At 38.2% G+C, this 17,876-nt stretch overlaps 1 protein-coding gene across 1 annotated transcript in view; it reads left to right on the plus strand.

Moving 5' to 3' along the window:
- Nucleotides 1-3,176: 3,176 nt before the first annotated feature.
- Nucleotides 3,177-17,876, plus strand: part of EPM2A (epilepsy, progressive myoclonus type 2A, Lafora disease (laforin)) — a 24,609-nt gene continuing 9,909 nt past the window's right edge. Inside the window, exons 1-2 of the mRNA XM_010000013.1 lie at nucleotides 3,177-3,231; nucleotides 5,262-5,436. Of these exons, the coding sequence (XP_009998315.1) occupies nucleotides 3,177-3,231; nucleotides 5,262-5,436 (230 nt within the window). The remainder of the gene's footprint in view (nucleotides 3,232-5,261; nucleotides 5,437-17,876) is intronic.

Raw genomic sequence — 17,876 nt, forward strand, 5'->3', positions numbered from 1 at the left:
CTGTTCAGATACTTAGCTTATCCTTTTTATGGTTGAATTTTATGTGTTTTTAAATTATTGTATATTTCCCTCTCCAAAATAAATAATTAAACCAATGTTTTGTCACTTGGAGCAATATGAAGAAAAAGATGAAGAAAAATACTAATGTAGAAGTGGTTTGGGCTGCAAAAATGTGTTTCCTCGTGTGCCCCTTTCTCAGAGGGCATTTGTGCTTGTTTGCTGCAGAGATGAACAGGCGAATGGAAAGCAAATGGGATTTTTACCTCTGGCTCTAGGAACAGAGAAGTTGAAATGCTGTTAAAATCTCCCAGATCTTTGAGGCTGCATAATATTTTCTTGATTATGTAAAAAATAATATATTTCACCCAAATAATTGTTTTTCTCATATTAAAAGTACTTGGAAGTAGCGATCTGGTAGTGTGTGGTGTGAGGAACGTGTGAGTTCTGAGACTACTACTCTTGTTGTATTGCAGATGCTAGTGAGGAGATGCACAGCAGCTGTGTCTGAGCAGGGTGTTTAAATGGGAGTTGTGGTGAATTCCCACTCTGGAGGCTGATGGAGTCATGGGGAATTTATTAAAAATATCTTGAAGTCATCATACAAGTTTGTGTAAGCTTGGGGAGGCTAAGATAGTGTAAGGGGACAGATGTATTTACATGAACATTTTATGCACCAAAGGGTCCCTTTTGGTGACAATTTGCCTTGTAGCTCCTCTAGGGATTCTGCAGTATGCAATTGTGCTGAGCACCAGTGTGTTTCAAACTGTTTGCCTTCTAAGGAAATCTGGAACACCCAGCTTGTGACCGGGGTGTGAAGTCCTCTGGCCATTCAGTCTCTTAATGAGTGGTACATGCGTGACACTGGCCAGTGGTGCACACTTTGGTGCTGGTAAAGAAGTGACATGCACTTTTGGTCCTGGATGCACATTGGGTTGCAGCAAAGTCAACCCTGGATGTTCTCTGTGCCAAAGAGGCATCCCAACATCCGGCATTGCCCAGTAGCCAGGATAGCCTTCCCAGCTTGTAGGTAGAACTAAAACTTCAGTGCTAGGCCTTCAGTTTTGGTAGCTTACTTTGTGAAATGCTTTGTGCATTTGAGAAGTAGGTAATAAAGCTGAGTTTCTGTGGCAAAGGGCTGCTGAGTCTGACATTTTAGGAAGTCTCTTAGAAGAGCCAAAGGTGTGATGGCATTTCAGATACTGCAGATAACTGGGACTTGTGGGGGAAATAAGGGCAGTAGGAAGTTTGTGTGGTGTGAGCAGCTTCAGGCATGAGCAGGCATGACCAGACTCTGCACGCATGTAGACTCAGCACTTCTCTGTACTGGCCTCTATCTTTTCTCTCTGGTACTTGAGCAGAAGGTAATAAATTAGAAAAGGCTGCAACTCTTTTCTGATGCACTGAGAAGAATTAGATTCTGCTGAGCTTGGTTCCACTGCCTTTGTCAGGTGCTCTCTTTCCTCCCAGAATAACCAACCACACCAAACACACAGCCCTGGACCAGAGAGGGTACAAGGAAGTGGTCTGTGGTGCTGCTGGTTGCTGCCTGTAGCTAACACCCTGCACTGTCATAGATGTGGGCAAGAGCCCATGCTCCAGGGATCCAAATCCAGAAAGGACTTTGGCCTTTCATGGTGATGGAGGGGAGAGTAAGTGTTTTACTTACTGTGCGAGATTTTTATCCTGCCTGTGACTCTGAAAGCTTTTCGTTCTTAGCACAAACTCTTCCTGTACTTGTGAGAAGTCTTGGGCCAGTTCTTCTGAGTTGGACAGAGTGATTTAACTACCACAAAGGAGACACAAGGAGCCTGCTCCATCAGCAGAGATAAAGGGGCTAAAACAAGACTAAGACATGTTTTGCCTGGATATCATATCATGAGGCTGCTGCACTCTGCTTCAGACACAGGAAACTCATGAGGAAAGGTTTAAGAAGATAGGATGGAAAAGAAAAACAGAGGATTAGCCAGTTAATGGTTGCTGCTCATCACCCAAGCTGTGCCTGTTTTCCTAGCCCTGTATGTTCTGCAAGTACATAACAAAACGTGTAAGTGATGCTAATTGCTTTCTATTTAAATGATGGTTTATGATCAGTTACCTTGAATCAAAGGTGGGTTCACTGGTTGATGTATTTTTTATTTTGTAAATTTCAGATAATTCAATCTTTAGTTCTTTGATAGCAGTTCTCTATTATTGATGAGTTCTACGTTACTCCTCCAAACTTGTCATCTCGGTATACTTCTGGAACTGTTTTCTTGTGTTTTGGTGTGGTTTTTTTTTCTATGGAATCCAAAATATGGTTTTGTGGTGACAAACTGTGCTAGCAGAAGCATTATGTGAACTGATACAACACTTTTCTCTTTTTTTGAAACTTATTTATTAAATGCATCTTGTGAAGCAAACTGTTGTAAGAAGCACTTGCATATCATCCGGATATTGCCTGGACAGGGAGATCAGATTCTTTGTGGTAATTGCCTTCTTTCATAACTTTTGCAAGGGAAATGGAGAATTCAGCTTCCTGAACAGCTCAACATGATCATACTATGCTCTAAATTAGAATTTATTAGAGATGGTAGTGCTCTCCCTTTCCTGGCTAAAATGATGTCACATGAACATATATACACACATATTAATATATATATATATGTTGATATATATTAATATGCATTTTGTTGCACAGACATTGTATTTCAGTAAGAGCAATAAGAGGATTGTTAATTCATAGATTAGTATAAAATGTAAGGGGTAGTGAAGAGCTGTGCAATTCTCATGAAAAATGTTACTAATGCAAGCAGTTATTATTTACTTGAGTATTACAGCCAAAACATACCTTTTGAGATTCTGGTTTGACTGTAGGCCACAGCGGGAAGGTGAGATTGAGTGGTGTAGAAAAATCAGCAGTGATAAATAACAATTAGAGAAGGAAGCTTTTCAGAATGAGATTCAACAAAACCTGTTTGAGGGAGAAAATAAAACAAAAGTCTCATGGTAATTTACTCTTGGCCCTGCTTTCATGTGTGGTCGTAGGCTAGTTAAGGCAGTGAATGATCATTGAAGGTGAAGAGGTTCCAAGGCAAGGAGGTTACTGCCATTTAAGAAGGCAGATGATGGGAAAGGAAGAAGAAAAAGAGCCAAGAATTAAAGCTGGGGGAGAAGAGGATGAACAGTGAAACTGGCGAATGACAGAAGGGCATGCACTGCAAGCAGCAGCAGTTGGAAATAGGAAGGTGGGAGGTATATGACTGAGATAATGAAGACAAAGAAGGGCGAGGCTTTGTGGTTTTCTGGGACTGACTATCACCTCAGGGAAAGGAGAAATTAAAAAGGAGAGAGTGATCATAGATTATGATGGCGAAAAAAATAATTTAGAAGCCCTGAAGGGAGAGGAGGAACAGCTGTGAGCAGTGGAAGGGGCAGTCCTTGAGGGAGCCAGAGTGCATACAAGGTGTTACCCAACACTAAGGGAACAGACAGGGTATTTTAGGGAAGCTTGGCAGCATGATGACATTACTGGGGTTCAGGATCAAGAGTTACCTGTCACACAAGAGTGCCTGTGTATCAGGAAGCATAGGGCTGGGAGTAGTGAAAGAGCCAGAGATACTGAGAACGTGGTCCAAAACTGCAAGGATGCAGTGGCGGCTGCAGGGACACCCCACGGGGCTGGCAGTCAGGGGCCCTGGAGCAGCCCCAGGCATTGGGCACCTCCCTGGTGATGGGATCAGGCTGAGGCTGGGATGGGACTCAGCCTGTGGGTAGGGATCAGGATCAGACACAGCATGGTGGTGCCTGGGCAGGACCATGGTGACGCGCATCACTATGGACAGCTGTTAGAGAGTAAAATGGGGTAGGTAAGAGATGTAATTTGTGGTTATAAAGATTTTGCTGAATATGTGAAGTCAATTAAGCATCATAAATATCCATAGGTTTTGTTATGCTGTTATATTTGTTCATGTCTTCTGCTGTTTTCAATTATTGTTTAGAAGAGATAAGAATATGTAAACAATTACAAATGTGAGATAAAAATACGGTGGTAAGATTTTTAGCTTTGGGAGCTACCTATGGATCTCACTTATCTTATTTCTCAAAAGCTGTGTTGTACCATTGTGTATGATATATAATGGTTCAGCAATTTAGAAAAAGAAAATAGATTTCTGCCTAGTGTTTTTGGTAAATAATAATATTTCACAATTATGACAGAAAGTGCTGCATGTCATCAGGAAATAAGGAGATTGTTTGAGCTTTACTATTAAATGTTAGTCTTATTTTCTAATAATTGGTTTAATACATCTCCTGAAATGTTCTTGCTCTAGAAAATTTCCATGAATGTGTCAATGGAAAACTTAAGAAAAATTTCTTGCTTTAGACAAAGCCATTTAAGGTAATCATGATTACTTAGCATTGCAGATTTGACCATGTCTCTCTGGGTCAATTTGGGCAACTCTACTGTGTATGAGCAGACCTTATAAGTGGGAACGTGTGCATCTGAAGGGTACAAAAGTAATCATTTATTGGTTAGCAAACATAAAAGACAGGTAGGATTTAACAAGCTGTCCCTGGCAGGACACCTAAAGAGACTTTGCTTGCCAGGCAGCTGTGAATGAGGTGGGGGAGTATTGCCCTTCTCTGCTCCCTGAAACAGGTCGTCATTGCTGCCGGGTTACTGTCTGCCACCTACTAGCTTTTCTTCTTCAGGATTTGATGTCTTTTCACATTTATGTTTTTCCTCCTGAATCCTTAAGCTGGTAAAAACTCCAGTGTCACCAGTCCTACCTTTCTCTGCAGTTTTACCTTTCTAATCTTGAGTGGCTATACTCCAAGCTTTCTTCAAGGTCTTTCTCATAGCTTGGCAATTTCCTTAGAGGTTAGCCTGAGGTACAGAGATGCTGCTGTGCCATGTTGGAGCAAGCTGGAGTGCCCAGAGGCAGGTCACACAGGTGAAATATGAAACACTGAGGTGACATGCTATCAGACGTAAAATGAGGAACTTAAATAACATAAATGATTCTTGAAATTTTAAGTGTCACAGGAGTCTTACACCTCTTTAATTTTATAATTTACAAAAAATGATCTTAATGGTGAACACTTGCTTTGTGGTAGCGCTTCTGTTACAACTATTTTAGGTGTTAATAATATATTATGGGAAATACAGATTAACAGGCAGCAAACAGCACTCCTGGCCTTAAATACTCATTTCACAGTTCCTGCACATCTTTTGGAAGATTTTCCAAATACACAGTCCGTAATTGTCCTTTCTTCTGTTCTAGGTAATGGTCCCCATCATGATCGAAGTTGTGTTTACAACCAGAGTAACATAGTAGATGGAGTTTACTGCCTCCCAATAGCACACTGGATTGAAGTATCTGGACATACTGATGAGATGAAACATACAACTGACTTCTATTTTAATATTGCAGGACATCAAGCTATGCATTACTCCAGGTAAAAGAAAAGTGCAGGGTTTGGCTGGTGTCAAGTACTCGAACAGAAAATCTGTACTGACATAATGTCAACAAACTTCGAAGTGGTTAATGGTAGTATGTATGTAACAGTGAAGGTTAACAAAGATTCAGTACCTCTTTGCAATTAAATGTCACTTTTGACAATGAAAAGGAGAAGTTCTGAGTTCAAGGATAACTGCAACCTGTACAGGTGTGTTAAGTTGTATCACATCTGAAAAAGACTAATGGTAGTTTATGGCTACCTCTATGAAGAACTGTTATTTTTCAAGTGCTTGAGCACTTGTCACTATGCATATATGTAATGTGTTAGGTTTGGGACGACTTTGCTAAAGACTATCTCCCGGGAAACAGAAAGAATATATTCCAGCACCAGAACTTTAGTGTGTTACATTAATCACTCATGTGCGGCAGCAAATGTGATTAGTAACAACTCTTATAGATGACTTCTGTGAATATATTTTAAAAAAATACTAAAACTTAGTCGAGTCTTAAAATGTCTGTACTTCTATGGTGTTCACTTGAGTTCACTGCTTCACCAGTGAAGCATCCTGCTGTGAAATAGAAGACAGTAAAGCTTGAAGAGAAGAAGGCACCCACCCTTTAGGGCTGCAGATAAAGCACAGGCTGTATTTGGAGAAGTAGCTTTAACACTGGCAGTTAACAATGTGGCACCAAGGACCTTGGGAACATTTGTGACTTTTTCCCCATCTCCAGTCACAGATATGATAGCAAGTTCGTTGATGATTAATAGATGCATGAGTGCTGGTAGCTCTGATATGCCATGTGTATTTGGTGTTGATTCCAGAGCAGTTAGTGATGCCAAAGGGATATGCATTTATTTATTTTTTTTAAGAAATCAAACCACCTCATACTTTCATTAGATCTAAGTATTGATTTGTGTACATGTCACGATCCGGTATTCGGACACGTGGCAATTTTTCATAAAGGTGATCCCAACTGGTGAAATTAAGACGCAAACGAGGTCAGATGTCACATGCACAACAAACTTTTATTAGAGTAACAAAGCAAAGGTCCCTAGAGCGGATAGGACAGGCAGGAAAACAGAGACAGGAAAGAGAGGAGAAAGCAGAGAGATAGAGGACAGAAAGCAAGAGCATAGTTACCACCCACGGTTCAGTGATGTGGTCGATGTCGTCGGTGGAGAAGTAGTTCCAGGTGGAGAAGTGCTACCCTTGCACCCATAGAGTCCCAGACTTTTATACAGTTCTTTCCCCAACTCTTCTTTCCGGAGTAAGGAAAAACTCCTATCTTCTCCGTGCTCCTCCGAGGTAACAGGGGGGGTAGGTATGGCGCCAGGTTAAGTCCTGCAGATAGTCTTTGTTTGGATAATTGCTGGGGTCTCTGCATAACGAAGGGGAGGATGAGACGACTGACACCACAGGTTTAATTTATTGCAGGGGAGTATCCTGCTCTAAACCTGACCATCTTGCCTCCTCTTTTTACTCTTTTGTCTCCACCCTCCTACAAGGTAGAAAGAAGAATTGTCCTTTTCTCATGAAAGTTGCAGTGTATGAGGGAAAGTTTTCCTCCTCTTGGTATCTTTTGGAATAGTACAGGTTCATAAACACTGTTAGGCATATGTAGGTATTTGTGTGGCTTTGAACCTTTTCCCTGAAACCCCTCCAACCTACATAATACGCCTGACAGACAATTGTTATCTGTATCTTATGCATCCATTTCCAACACCCTATCAGAGAAAAAATTTTGTTTATTCCAAAGCACAAATTTTTCAATCCCAGATAATCTTTGCTTGGCAGAGGAAGTTTGTGAGAAAGAACGGCTGTCAGAAAATGAATATCTAAACACCAAAGGCTAACTTATCTTCCCTTGTAGATGCAGCAGTGATCCATTTATTGCTGCCTTATCTGCATGACTATATGTATGTAAGATTAGGTAAAAAGCACAGATAACTGAAGAATATCTGGAGAAAATTTTCTGAGTTGTGTAGTCTTTCCCAGATGAGGATCTCCTCTTCTGTTCCCCTCTCTCACACACACACCTTCATTGCAAAGCAACCTTATATGTATGTCTTCAGTTATTCTTACCTCGTTTCTTTGTGCTATGTTAAGTGAGCATACCCCATAACAGTCCTGTTGCATAATTATTTTTAATACTTTGAAGATATGCAGCCTTAAATTACTTTTTCATCATTAGCAGTTGGGGGCAGATACACTGTTCTGCTGATTATAGCAAAGTAGCACAGAAATACTGGCTAATTAAGAGTGGGTTTTTGGCAAAGCAGCTGAAGTGAGCTGATGAAAATGCCTTTATTTTGTAATGGATTTATTGGTTCAGAGAGAATATAATAATGGAGATTAATATCACCAAAGATAAAAAGAGAAAAAAGCACAAACCCCCCTCCAAAACAGAAGGAAGGAGCTGGTCCTTCTGCCTGTATCTTTACAAGTGGAGTGTATGATCATCATGGTTTTCTAGCTAAGGTTACTTTTTTGCATGCTGTAATGGAGGCAGCAGTGCCACAGGGAGCTTTAGGAGCAAAAATTCTGAGCCCTGTCACCAGCTGTAGGATCTTTACACAACGATGGCAGCTGGAAATAAGTCTTTTATCAGTGAAAACTTCTGATGTGAGCCCCTTTTCTATCTTGCTCCAGTTAATAGGATTGTCATGTGCAAATTAGCTGGAAAGGAAAGTTGATCTCTGTCAAAATGACCTCCTGTGTGTACCCTTCTACTCATTTTACTTGTAGTCTGCCTAATCACAACAATTAGAAACAGTTGCTCTGAGCTTACTACCACCTTGCTTCATTATAAAATGTGCTTAAACTTTAAATGGGCTACAGCAGGATGAGAACAGCCTGGCTTCCTGCCATTGCCAAAAAAATCATGTGGAATCATGCAGAGGCTGATGGCAATACTCTGAGGAATCAGATTTTTCTTCTCTGGTATAGAGGTATTCATTCATAAACCAGTGACTTCATGTTTAAACTTATATTTAGAGAACTTGCTCTCTGTTGGTCATTTATGCTAGAGACTGTATGATGTGGTTTTTAAACATAGCAGATTTAAATGAGGGGGTTTTTAAAGCGTGAAATGGGAGTTTGCCCACAGCTACAGAGTCACGACTGATAACCACTGTAGCATTAATCTTAGTTTGTTTTGGACATACAGTGGCACATATCACCAAAATCTGACTCAGGAAGAAATAACAGTCTCTTTCTCTTTTGTGTTATCAGTGCAATAAGATGCCTTCAAATTGCAGGAAAGTTCCTGTGGGACACAGTAATTTTCCAAAGCAAATTAGAGTTACTGTAATCTTTTCTGGGAGATGATGACTTCAGAGAATTTGTAAATCTGGCATGTTAGCTCTGTTTCAGCTCCACCTGTAAAAGGTGAAACATCATAGTTCATAGGTGCTACATACCTTATTATTTATATAAAAATCCCTTCAATTCTCAGAAAAAAGGTATTGCTTAAGAGCAAGAGAAGGAGTGACACCTGAAATGAAAAAATCCTTAAATAATATGTTAGAGACAGTGATGCTTGATGGCATAATTAGGTGCTATGAGAATCAATATCACTGAGATGAAAAGCCATCTAGTTCTAGTTTTCTATTTTCAGACTAATTTTAGGCTTTCGAATCCACCCCTGATAGGTGTTGCAATCATCAGTGTTTATGTCCCTAATTTTTTTCCATAAGACAAAAGAAAAGATAAAAGAAAATAAACCCTTGTTTTCACTATATTTGTTTGTTTGTTTCTTGGTGATTGCAAGTTAAACTTAATTTATGATGTAGTGTTCCATCGTAATGTAAGTTAGAACCTAAGTCAGTGTTAATTGGGGATGATCCCAAGTCACATAAAATGTGTGCTCTTGATTTGAACTAAAATGTTCATGTAGATGGCTGAGTGGATGAAGAATGATCCAGGGCAAAATCCAGATGCTACATGTTTACCTTTGGAGGCACTAAAGCAGTATTCTTCTGATGAACGCTGGGTTTTCTTTTGTCTGTAGTAATTCTCCTGTGAAGAAAAGGAACATTTACTTGATCGATAGACATCTTTAATTGCAGTGGAAAACAAGAAGCTGGTCGAGTATATTTTTGCATTGTAATCACTGGAAAAGGGAAAGAATGTAATTTCTGTTAACTTATTTGGTTATATGAGGCACAGTTATTGCTATTTGAATGTTAGAACTCTGTGGGGATTGATGAATGCAAAAATATATTTAAAGACATCTGTTTGATGAACTGAGTCTGATTTTGATCAGTTCTGATCTCAGTTTGAGATGAAAATGGCTACATTCTTATGCTTATATACAGGATTTCAACTCACTGGCGACAAGCTGTCTACTTTAGAGTGCATTGAAGAATCAAACTGGTCTCCAAACTTGATTGATGAGGCTGATGAGATCTCTATTGATTTGTAATAAGACATTCAACATAGTGTCTGGTTGCTTGAATGTTGATGTCTAGTGTCCTTTGAAATGCTCTGGAATTTACTGTTTTGCCTCCAGTTGCTGCACTACAGGAACACAGTTTCTTATGGCTTGTTGACCATATCTGTGAGCCCCATCCAGATGTTTCAGATGCTATAGAATGGCTCAGATGTCAGTGGGAAGCTGTCCTTAGGAAATTTGTTGAGCATTGCTGTGCTTAGAGACACCTGTTTGTAGATAACCAGGGCTAGGTGTCTTTATCTTGATTCTGTATCCTATCCCTAGCCTGTATTAATAAATAATGTCCATCTCTATTCAGTAGGACGTCAGAATTTCCTTTTAATTATGCGACTGGAAAAAAATACGAGAATTTTTTAATTATTTTTTTTTACTCTTTAATTTATCTTCTGATTTATCGATTTTAATTAATTCACAAAATAAATATCCTTCTGTTTTAAGTGTAACTCTGAAGTCTATTTTTTTAATTACTGAATTATAAAAATAAGAAAAAAGCTTTAAAGAGGAAGCTATCACAAAAAGCCCCTAGGGTGCAGTGAACTATGCTACTGTAGTAGAAAGCTGAACTGATACTTCAGGCCCATGTTATGAATTAAGAGATGAAGTGGTGATGTCTATGGAGATTACCATAATTAACATTAAAAGCTGAGAGCTGGCTGTCCCTTGTGCCTAAAGAATAGTTGTGATGTTAGAGAAAAGCCTGAGAAGTAATGAGCTCTAGAACAAACGTCTTCAATTGTGCTCTATTAAAATAATCCTGATTAAAAATGCTTAACATCAATAGGAGTTTGGCCTTGGATTTCAGTACTTGGAGCTTTAACTGGCCATTTTATACATTACATAATGAAAATATTTTAAGCTACATTTTTTGATATATTTATCCTATAAACTAGGACATTTGACTTCCCAATTTAATCTTGTTTTATTATACTGAGTTATAGTTTTAAACTAGTATAAATTAGATCAATTGTTTACTTACCAATGGGAATTTAAACCATAGAATGATTTAACTAAACCATTAAATTAAGCCATAGAATGGTTATCTTCACGTATACCTCAATTTTATTCTATATCACCGTCAACTGGAGCTGTGAAATGCTTTTGTTAACCTCTGCTGTGAAGAAAATGGGTAAGAAGTACAAAAAATTAAAGAGTGAGAAGACAAATGTAATATGAGCTCAGAACTTAATCCATTTTTTAAGTCCTTTATTACTTTTATTTAATTCAGATATATCCCTGTATTGGGTAACAAATGCATTTTTCTTCCATGTTTGTTGCCCGTCCAAAGTTTCTCCTTTCATGAACTCCCCACACTGCACCCTCCTTAACAATGGCTGAAAACTTGAAAACTGATTCTGCTTTTCTAAGTTTTGTCATTTCACATGGGCAGGGAATAACCTGGGATAACCTGTGTTAGCTACAAATCCCAGTCCCATGAATGGTGCACAGACATACAGCGCACTGCTACCAGTGTAACACTCTGGGTGAACTGGACTGAGGGATCTCGCTTCTCACATTTTGCTTTTCTGATCATGGCAAATAGCTGTTGTCAGCACAGCTCTGGCTGCCTTGCTGTGACCTACCACCCGAGCACTCAAAAGCAGCTTGAAATGGGAACTCCTGGATCTCAGTTATTAATTTCTACTTGTGTTTCTTGTGTGTCTCACAGTAACAAACAATATCTGGCATTTAAATGGGTGATGTAATTCTTGCCAGAAGAAAAAATAAATCACAAAGCTTTTGGAGTAAATATTTTTGCATGACTGTTGTTAGTATTTGAATTCCCAGTATTATTTCTACCTACAATCTGGTCTGTTGAATCTGATGAATGGTTACTAGCCAGCATGCTGCCAGTTTTGTTGTGTACCATAGTGGCTGAGGGACACAAAAGACTGTCAAGACATGGGGATGAAGCTGTTGAAGTAGTGGCTGTTGAATGGTAAATTATTTCTGTAAATATGATAAAATTGTGGGAGGGAGTGATTTTGGCAGCAAACGACTGAAAACTAGCAAACTTGTGAACTAATAATATTTTTATGTCAGTGATTTTTCAAAAGGCAGACATCAGTAATAGTCACCAGCTTTTCTGAGCGTTTTCTCCTCTATAAAGCTATCGTGTCTGTTGTCAGCATTATTGATAAATTAATAATTTTGAACTGTTCATATATAGAGACCAAATAGAATCATGTGATTTCTTGTGGTGTTTTACTCTAAGTTATAGAACAACTAGCATAATTCTGGATGGCATAGTAAGGGCAAATCACACTGATACGTGGATTTCACTTTTGATGAAAAACAATGTCTTTCCAATGAAACCCAGCTTATTTTAACTGTTCGGAAATTACTGAATCCCCCAAAGAAATGTCCAACACTTGTCTATACTAGAAAGAAATTACTTTCATGGCACCTTCATTATGTGTTGTTTGCCTTTTTGATACTCTTCATGAGGGAAAGCAGGTATTGTAAGGTTCTTTCCCTCCCTTATCCCTGCAAAGAAAGAGAAAGGAAATAAATCTTTTGGATGTTAAACTTCTGGAAAAGGTATTTTTCCCTCCTAATCAGAGTCTGAATCCTACTCAAAAATAACATCAAGGCCCTTCAAACTACTGTGTGGCTCAGCCAAGGAGGAATGAGTTGGCTTCCCAAAACTTTGATGGCTGGGGTCATGGTGTGGATGTGCAATAGTGTGCAACTGGGAACCCTCCTGAAAAAAACCTTAAGGAGTGAGCATACTTATTTGTTCTGTTTTTCTCTGTGGCATATAACCAACAAATGTTGGTAGTTGGGTAAATATAAACTTTTTGTTGTAATTGTCAGGCAGAAAAACTGTTATTGCTTCTAATTTCTCCTTCTGTTTTACTGTGCACCCTTGTCTGTGTTTCTTCTGGAGATCTTCAGCCTTTCTTCCTGTCTCTTTACTTTTTAACATTCAGGCTGTCAGCAAGAGAGTAAAGTTCTGTCTCCATTGGAAAGCAATTTGCTAGCACTGCTGGCTGTGAGCAAAATTGACTGAGATTGTGAAATGTGAGCAATTTAGCTCACAGCCAGGACTACAGGTAAGGGGCAGCATTGCTTTTATCAATGATGATGTTCCAGTTGTCTCACAGATATTTAGTTTTGTTAGCTTTTACATACATTTATTAGGTGCCCTGTAATCACTGACATTTCATAATATAGTTTATCTAAAGTAAGCAGAAGCATTTTCAAAAGCAAAGATTGCATACTCATCCTTATTGCTATTTAGTTTGCCAGGAGGGAGAAAATGCAGGTATAGATATATTTGGTTGTTATCAGGAGAACTTCACTGAAAGAACTCCATAATTTACAGCTGGAAAAACTGTTGAATCAGGGCCTGGTGTTTGCAGTGTAGACCTACCCTGCCTACCCTTCCTGTGGTTTTTCACAAGCAGGTAGCCTTTCTAGGGCAGTGTGGGGAACGGTCCACGACAGGCAGGTTAGCCCAGCCAGCCTGCAGCTGACTCCTGCAGAAAAAAAGCCTCAAATGAGGGTTTTCAGTTCCCAAATGTGAGAGTTGATGCCATCAGATAGTTTATTACAACCAGCTGCTTTGGTATTTGCTTGCTCAGTGTGTACTGTATTTCTGAATCACATAACCCGTAAGTCAGAAAAATCTAAAAGAAGCAACTGCATAGTTGTTTCAACTCAAATGAAATGGAGAAACTATTAAAGATTCTTCACTTAAAACAATAGCAAGCTGAAACCATTATGAGTTCTACCTTTATCTTAACTATTTTTAATAAATGCTGAGAGATATAAATGCAAGTTTTCAGGATAAAATGCTCTAGATACTCACAAGATAATTTTTAAAAAGGTCCTTCATATAAAAATATAGAGAATCCTATTAAAAGGGTAAAAACAATTATTAGAAAGGAAACTTGAATGTAGCTCTAGTTTCTGTGAAGCTTGTCTCAGAAATATAAGTATTTTATTTCCCAAGAGTAAATAGAGATTATCAAGTTGTTCCTGTATTTTCTGATGTATAATTTTCTCTCTGCATGAAAAAGCAAAAAACAAAGAAGTGAACTGTGTTTTTCTTCCTGGGGAACATATTAAGAGGCTGAACTGAAAATCTCTTGTTCCCTCCTTTAATTCTTGTATTTTGGGAAATTTAATTTCAGGGAGTTGAGATACATAATCCCTGCTATTGTTCAGATCTTTAATGTATGTCCTCTTGCAGATTTTGATAAAAATTGAGTCAAATGCCATAGATGGTGCCACGTTATAACAAATATGGATTTCTTCTTTATTGGTTCAACAGACATCATGGTTTGTAAATTTAAATGAAATGTCTGTTTTCTTTAAAGTGAAAAAACTAATAATAGAAAAGATTAAGAGGAAGAAGGGAAATATTTCAGTTTTAATACAGAAATAAGAAAATTTAGACTAGAAATAAGATAAATCACGAAGTAGAAGCTTCCTGCCTGCCTGCCTCTGCAGTTTGAAGGGTTGCCAGTGCTCGGACTATTCCTAAACAGCGTTAACTACTGCTTTCACTGCAGAAAACTGCTTTGCTCAGATTCCTGTAACATTGAGTTACTTCAATCTGTTGAGATGAAAGGAGAAAAAAGCTTCTCAAATATATTGTCATCTATATAATAAGGCTGTCCAGTATGAGTAACGCTTTACAAATTTACAAAGTCAAGCTTCAGCTGAAAATGTAAACAAATTTAAATAAGCCTTAGTAACAGTAGATTGCTTTAGTATATCTATTCAAATACCTACAGTTCCACTTTACAAGCAAGTGAAATTATATTGCAAGGAAAAGGAAGAAATTTGAAAAAAAAAAAACAACATAAAAAAAAATAGACAACACATGGTAATTCTTTACCATTGTTGGGCTCCAATAAAAAATGCAGCATTGTCAGTTTATGAAATTCAAGTTGTTGTTGTTTTTCCCTTTTGATGTCCAAGACTTCTTCAAGATATCCCACTGTACTTTGCAGTTTTGTGTTGAAAAAACTTACATGAGTTCATCTGGACCCTCTCAGTAGCTCTGCTACAGTCTCAGCCTTGACCTTTGATGTTGGCAACTCATCCACCAGGGCTATTAATTTTATGTTTATAATATAATAACTAAGTATGTTAGATAAAATGAAGTTTCTGACAACATTATTAGGGTAGCACCATTCAAGTGTTGTCTTTTTGATTTTACTTTGTTTTGGAAAAAAAAATTCTTTTACAAATTTATAAGCTGACTGTGGTGATGCATTGATTCAGTTTGTCTCAGTATTTCTAAGATGGTATCCCCCAGTCTGTGATACTCCAGAATGTGTTTGCCCCTCATTAAAATTAATATAAATTAAATATGTGGGTTTAGAAATTCTGCATCAATTTCCTTTAACTGGAGTGAACACATGCAGAAACAGAACCCATCAGGACTGCTGTGTTTGGATGGTACCACAAAGAATGGTTGTCCTGCTTCCTCTGACAGTTGCAGTTCTGAGAAGATTCTGTCATTCTGTATGTGTGCGTATGCTGCCATGTGGATCAAAAGGCCAATTTTCAAAAACGTGGTTTGAAAGCATGCAATTTTTATTAAGATATGCCTGTTCTGAAAAATTGGAAAGCATTTCCATTTGATCTGAAAAGGTGCATTTCAAAAAGTGATAAATCATTTATTAATTTTGCAGATCTCTATGTGGCTGCTAAGAAGTTAACTCTGAAAGAAGACAAAAGACATTTTTACCACCAACAATTCCTGTAATTTCTTGGGCACTAACTTGAAGTTCATCTGTAGCAGTTTAAGTGAATACTGTTAAGCTGCTCTAACTTGAAGGTGCCAGCAGTGGCATCATTTTAATTTCTAAGCATTGATGTTAGAAATTCTTATTTCTAATGCCAAGAGATTCATGGCTCATTACTATCTGGCTTAGTTTAGCAGCCTGTTGTTCTTGTTTCAGAGTATTTGCTCTAATTCAAAACAAATGGGAATGTTGTCAACCTAACGAAGTCATATGTAGGAAGTAACCAATGGCAACCATGGTCTCATGAGATAAGATTCTGTAATTGGAGCATTTAAGTATTAATCCTCACAAGCCAACAGAGGAGTCCTTCCCAGGTTGTTCAGTACAAGCCTTGGAATCTGATTCTTTTCTCAGGCTGTGTTTTTGTAGTTGGCAGATTGTTTGTTTCAGATAATGTTTGCACAAATGAAAGTATGAGGAGTCATTCCCTACAAAGGCAAATCCCGCTTTCTGCTGCATGTGGTGTGCTCCTCAGGCATCGCTAGAAACCTTACATGTATGTTTGAAAATAAGGTCTGACCAAGCCTTATAAGGCTAGATCTGGACACCCTGTCCTACAACGAATTGGTTTGTTTATGAATGACTACTTTCTCCTCTTCCAAGGAGAAGTATGTAGTGAATTATGACATAAGGTATTTCACTTTGAATACAGGGAGTATAAAATTTTATTGTCCACAGCTTAGTTTTGGCCATGTACATAAAGTCTTGTGAGAACTAGTTATTTTAGATCATGTCTAGAGGTAAAATAAATTATAAAAAATGTGTAAGGTAGAAATTCATAGACTTTAAGCTTTTTAATGGAGTAAGGTGAATGAGAAGAGAGAAAGTTTTAGAGCATGTTTTCCCCCTATATAGAATCAAATGTACTGCAAGCTTAATGAGAGCAATTCCATTGATTGGACTACGCACACTTATCCTACAGACAAAATTAGATAAATGTGATCTGTTATCATGTAAGAAGAATAAAGGTAGTTTACAATCCCTTTTAGACTTCCATTTCCCTTGGGTGGGCAAGTGTGGAGCATGTTCTAGTCCCCACCTGGGAGAGATCAGCTGTATCAGGCTGATTTATCTGACCTGTCAGTACCTGACCTTTGAGGTAATGTTGTGATCCCTGTCAATGGGGATATGCTGCCTCCTCTGTGTTGCCTTCTTCACAGTAACTTTCTGATCAGGACATACTCCACAAAAAGAATCCCCAAAGTTTCTTTTCAGATTATTTTTACACCCCCTTTTTACTACGGGAGGAATTGCTTTTTGTTTCTGTGTTAGGGATTCCCTGACATAAGATATGCCTTTATCTCAAACTGCAATGAAGAGCAGAGGTACCTGAACTAACTGGGAATGAATGAGGGCATTTTCCACAGGCCGTGTAGCTATTATAACACTGGAGTTGGAGCAAAATAAATTGGCTTGCAAGGAGCTCTGTGCCACCATAGGTTGACTACTTCTGGTATTTGAGATACACAGTATCATTCACTGAAGACTGAGAAAGAGGATATATTGCTATTTGTAAAAGACATTCAGGAATTAGTGTAAGGGAGGAAGAGGACTTAGTGAAATTGAACCTGCTTTAGCATCAAATGGATATTAATTGCTTTTGAATTAATTTAGAGTGTAAATTAGAATGAGGTTTCTAACATTAAAGGAATGAAAGCTGATTTCTATCATGACCTTTCAAATAGGGCAGGGAGGAAAAGGAACCTAAATTATTTCAAGACGGAGCTTGATAAATTGATATAGGTAGTGTTCTCAGAGGTGGAATATAAAGTTTAGGATTATAGTATCATAGATCATAGGCTCAAAAAGACCTCAAAAAGCTTCCATTCCATTTCCTTGCTCTAACTTAGTCTCAATTATTTTGAAATAATTCCAGGTTTATCCAGCCTGATCTTATATATGATCTTGTCTCAGTGATGAGACTCTACAGCCCTGTTACTTTTTTATTCACTTACCTCACTATTCCTGCCATTCAAAAGCTTTTCTAACCTCCACTTTAGTCTCCCTAGCACAATTTCAATGTCCTGCCCCTTTATAACCATCTTTTATATGCTTGGAAGCTATTATCCTTTTTACCAGAAAAAAATGTGGTTGAGTTTGGAACATCTCAGTATTTTCATTTTGATATTAACCCTCAATTCTTTCAGCCTTTTCTCTGAAAACTTGTCTTCTAAAACTCTAATTATTCTGGTACTCTCTGTGGGGATCTCCAAGTGTCTCT

This window comes from Chaetura pelagica, unplaced genomic scaffold, assembly GCF_000747805.2.
Source record: "Chaetura pelagica isolate M959 unplaced genomic scaffold, ChaPel_1.0 scaffold135, whole genome shotgun sequence".
Taxonomy (NCBI): Eukaryota; Metazoa; Chordata; class Aves; order Apodiformes; family Apodidae; genus Chaetura; species Chaetura pelagica.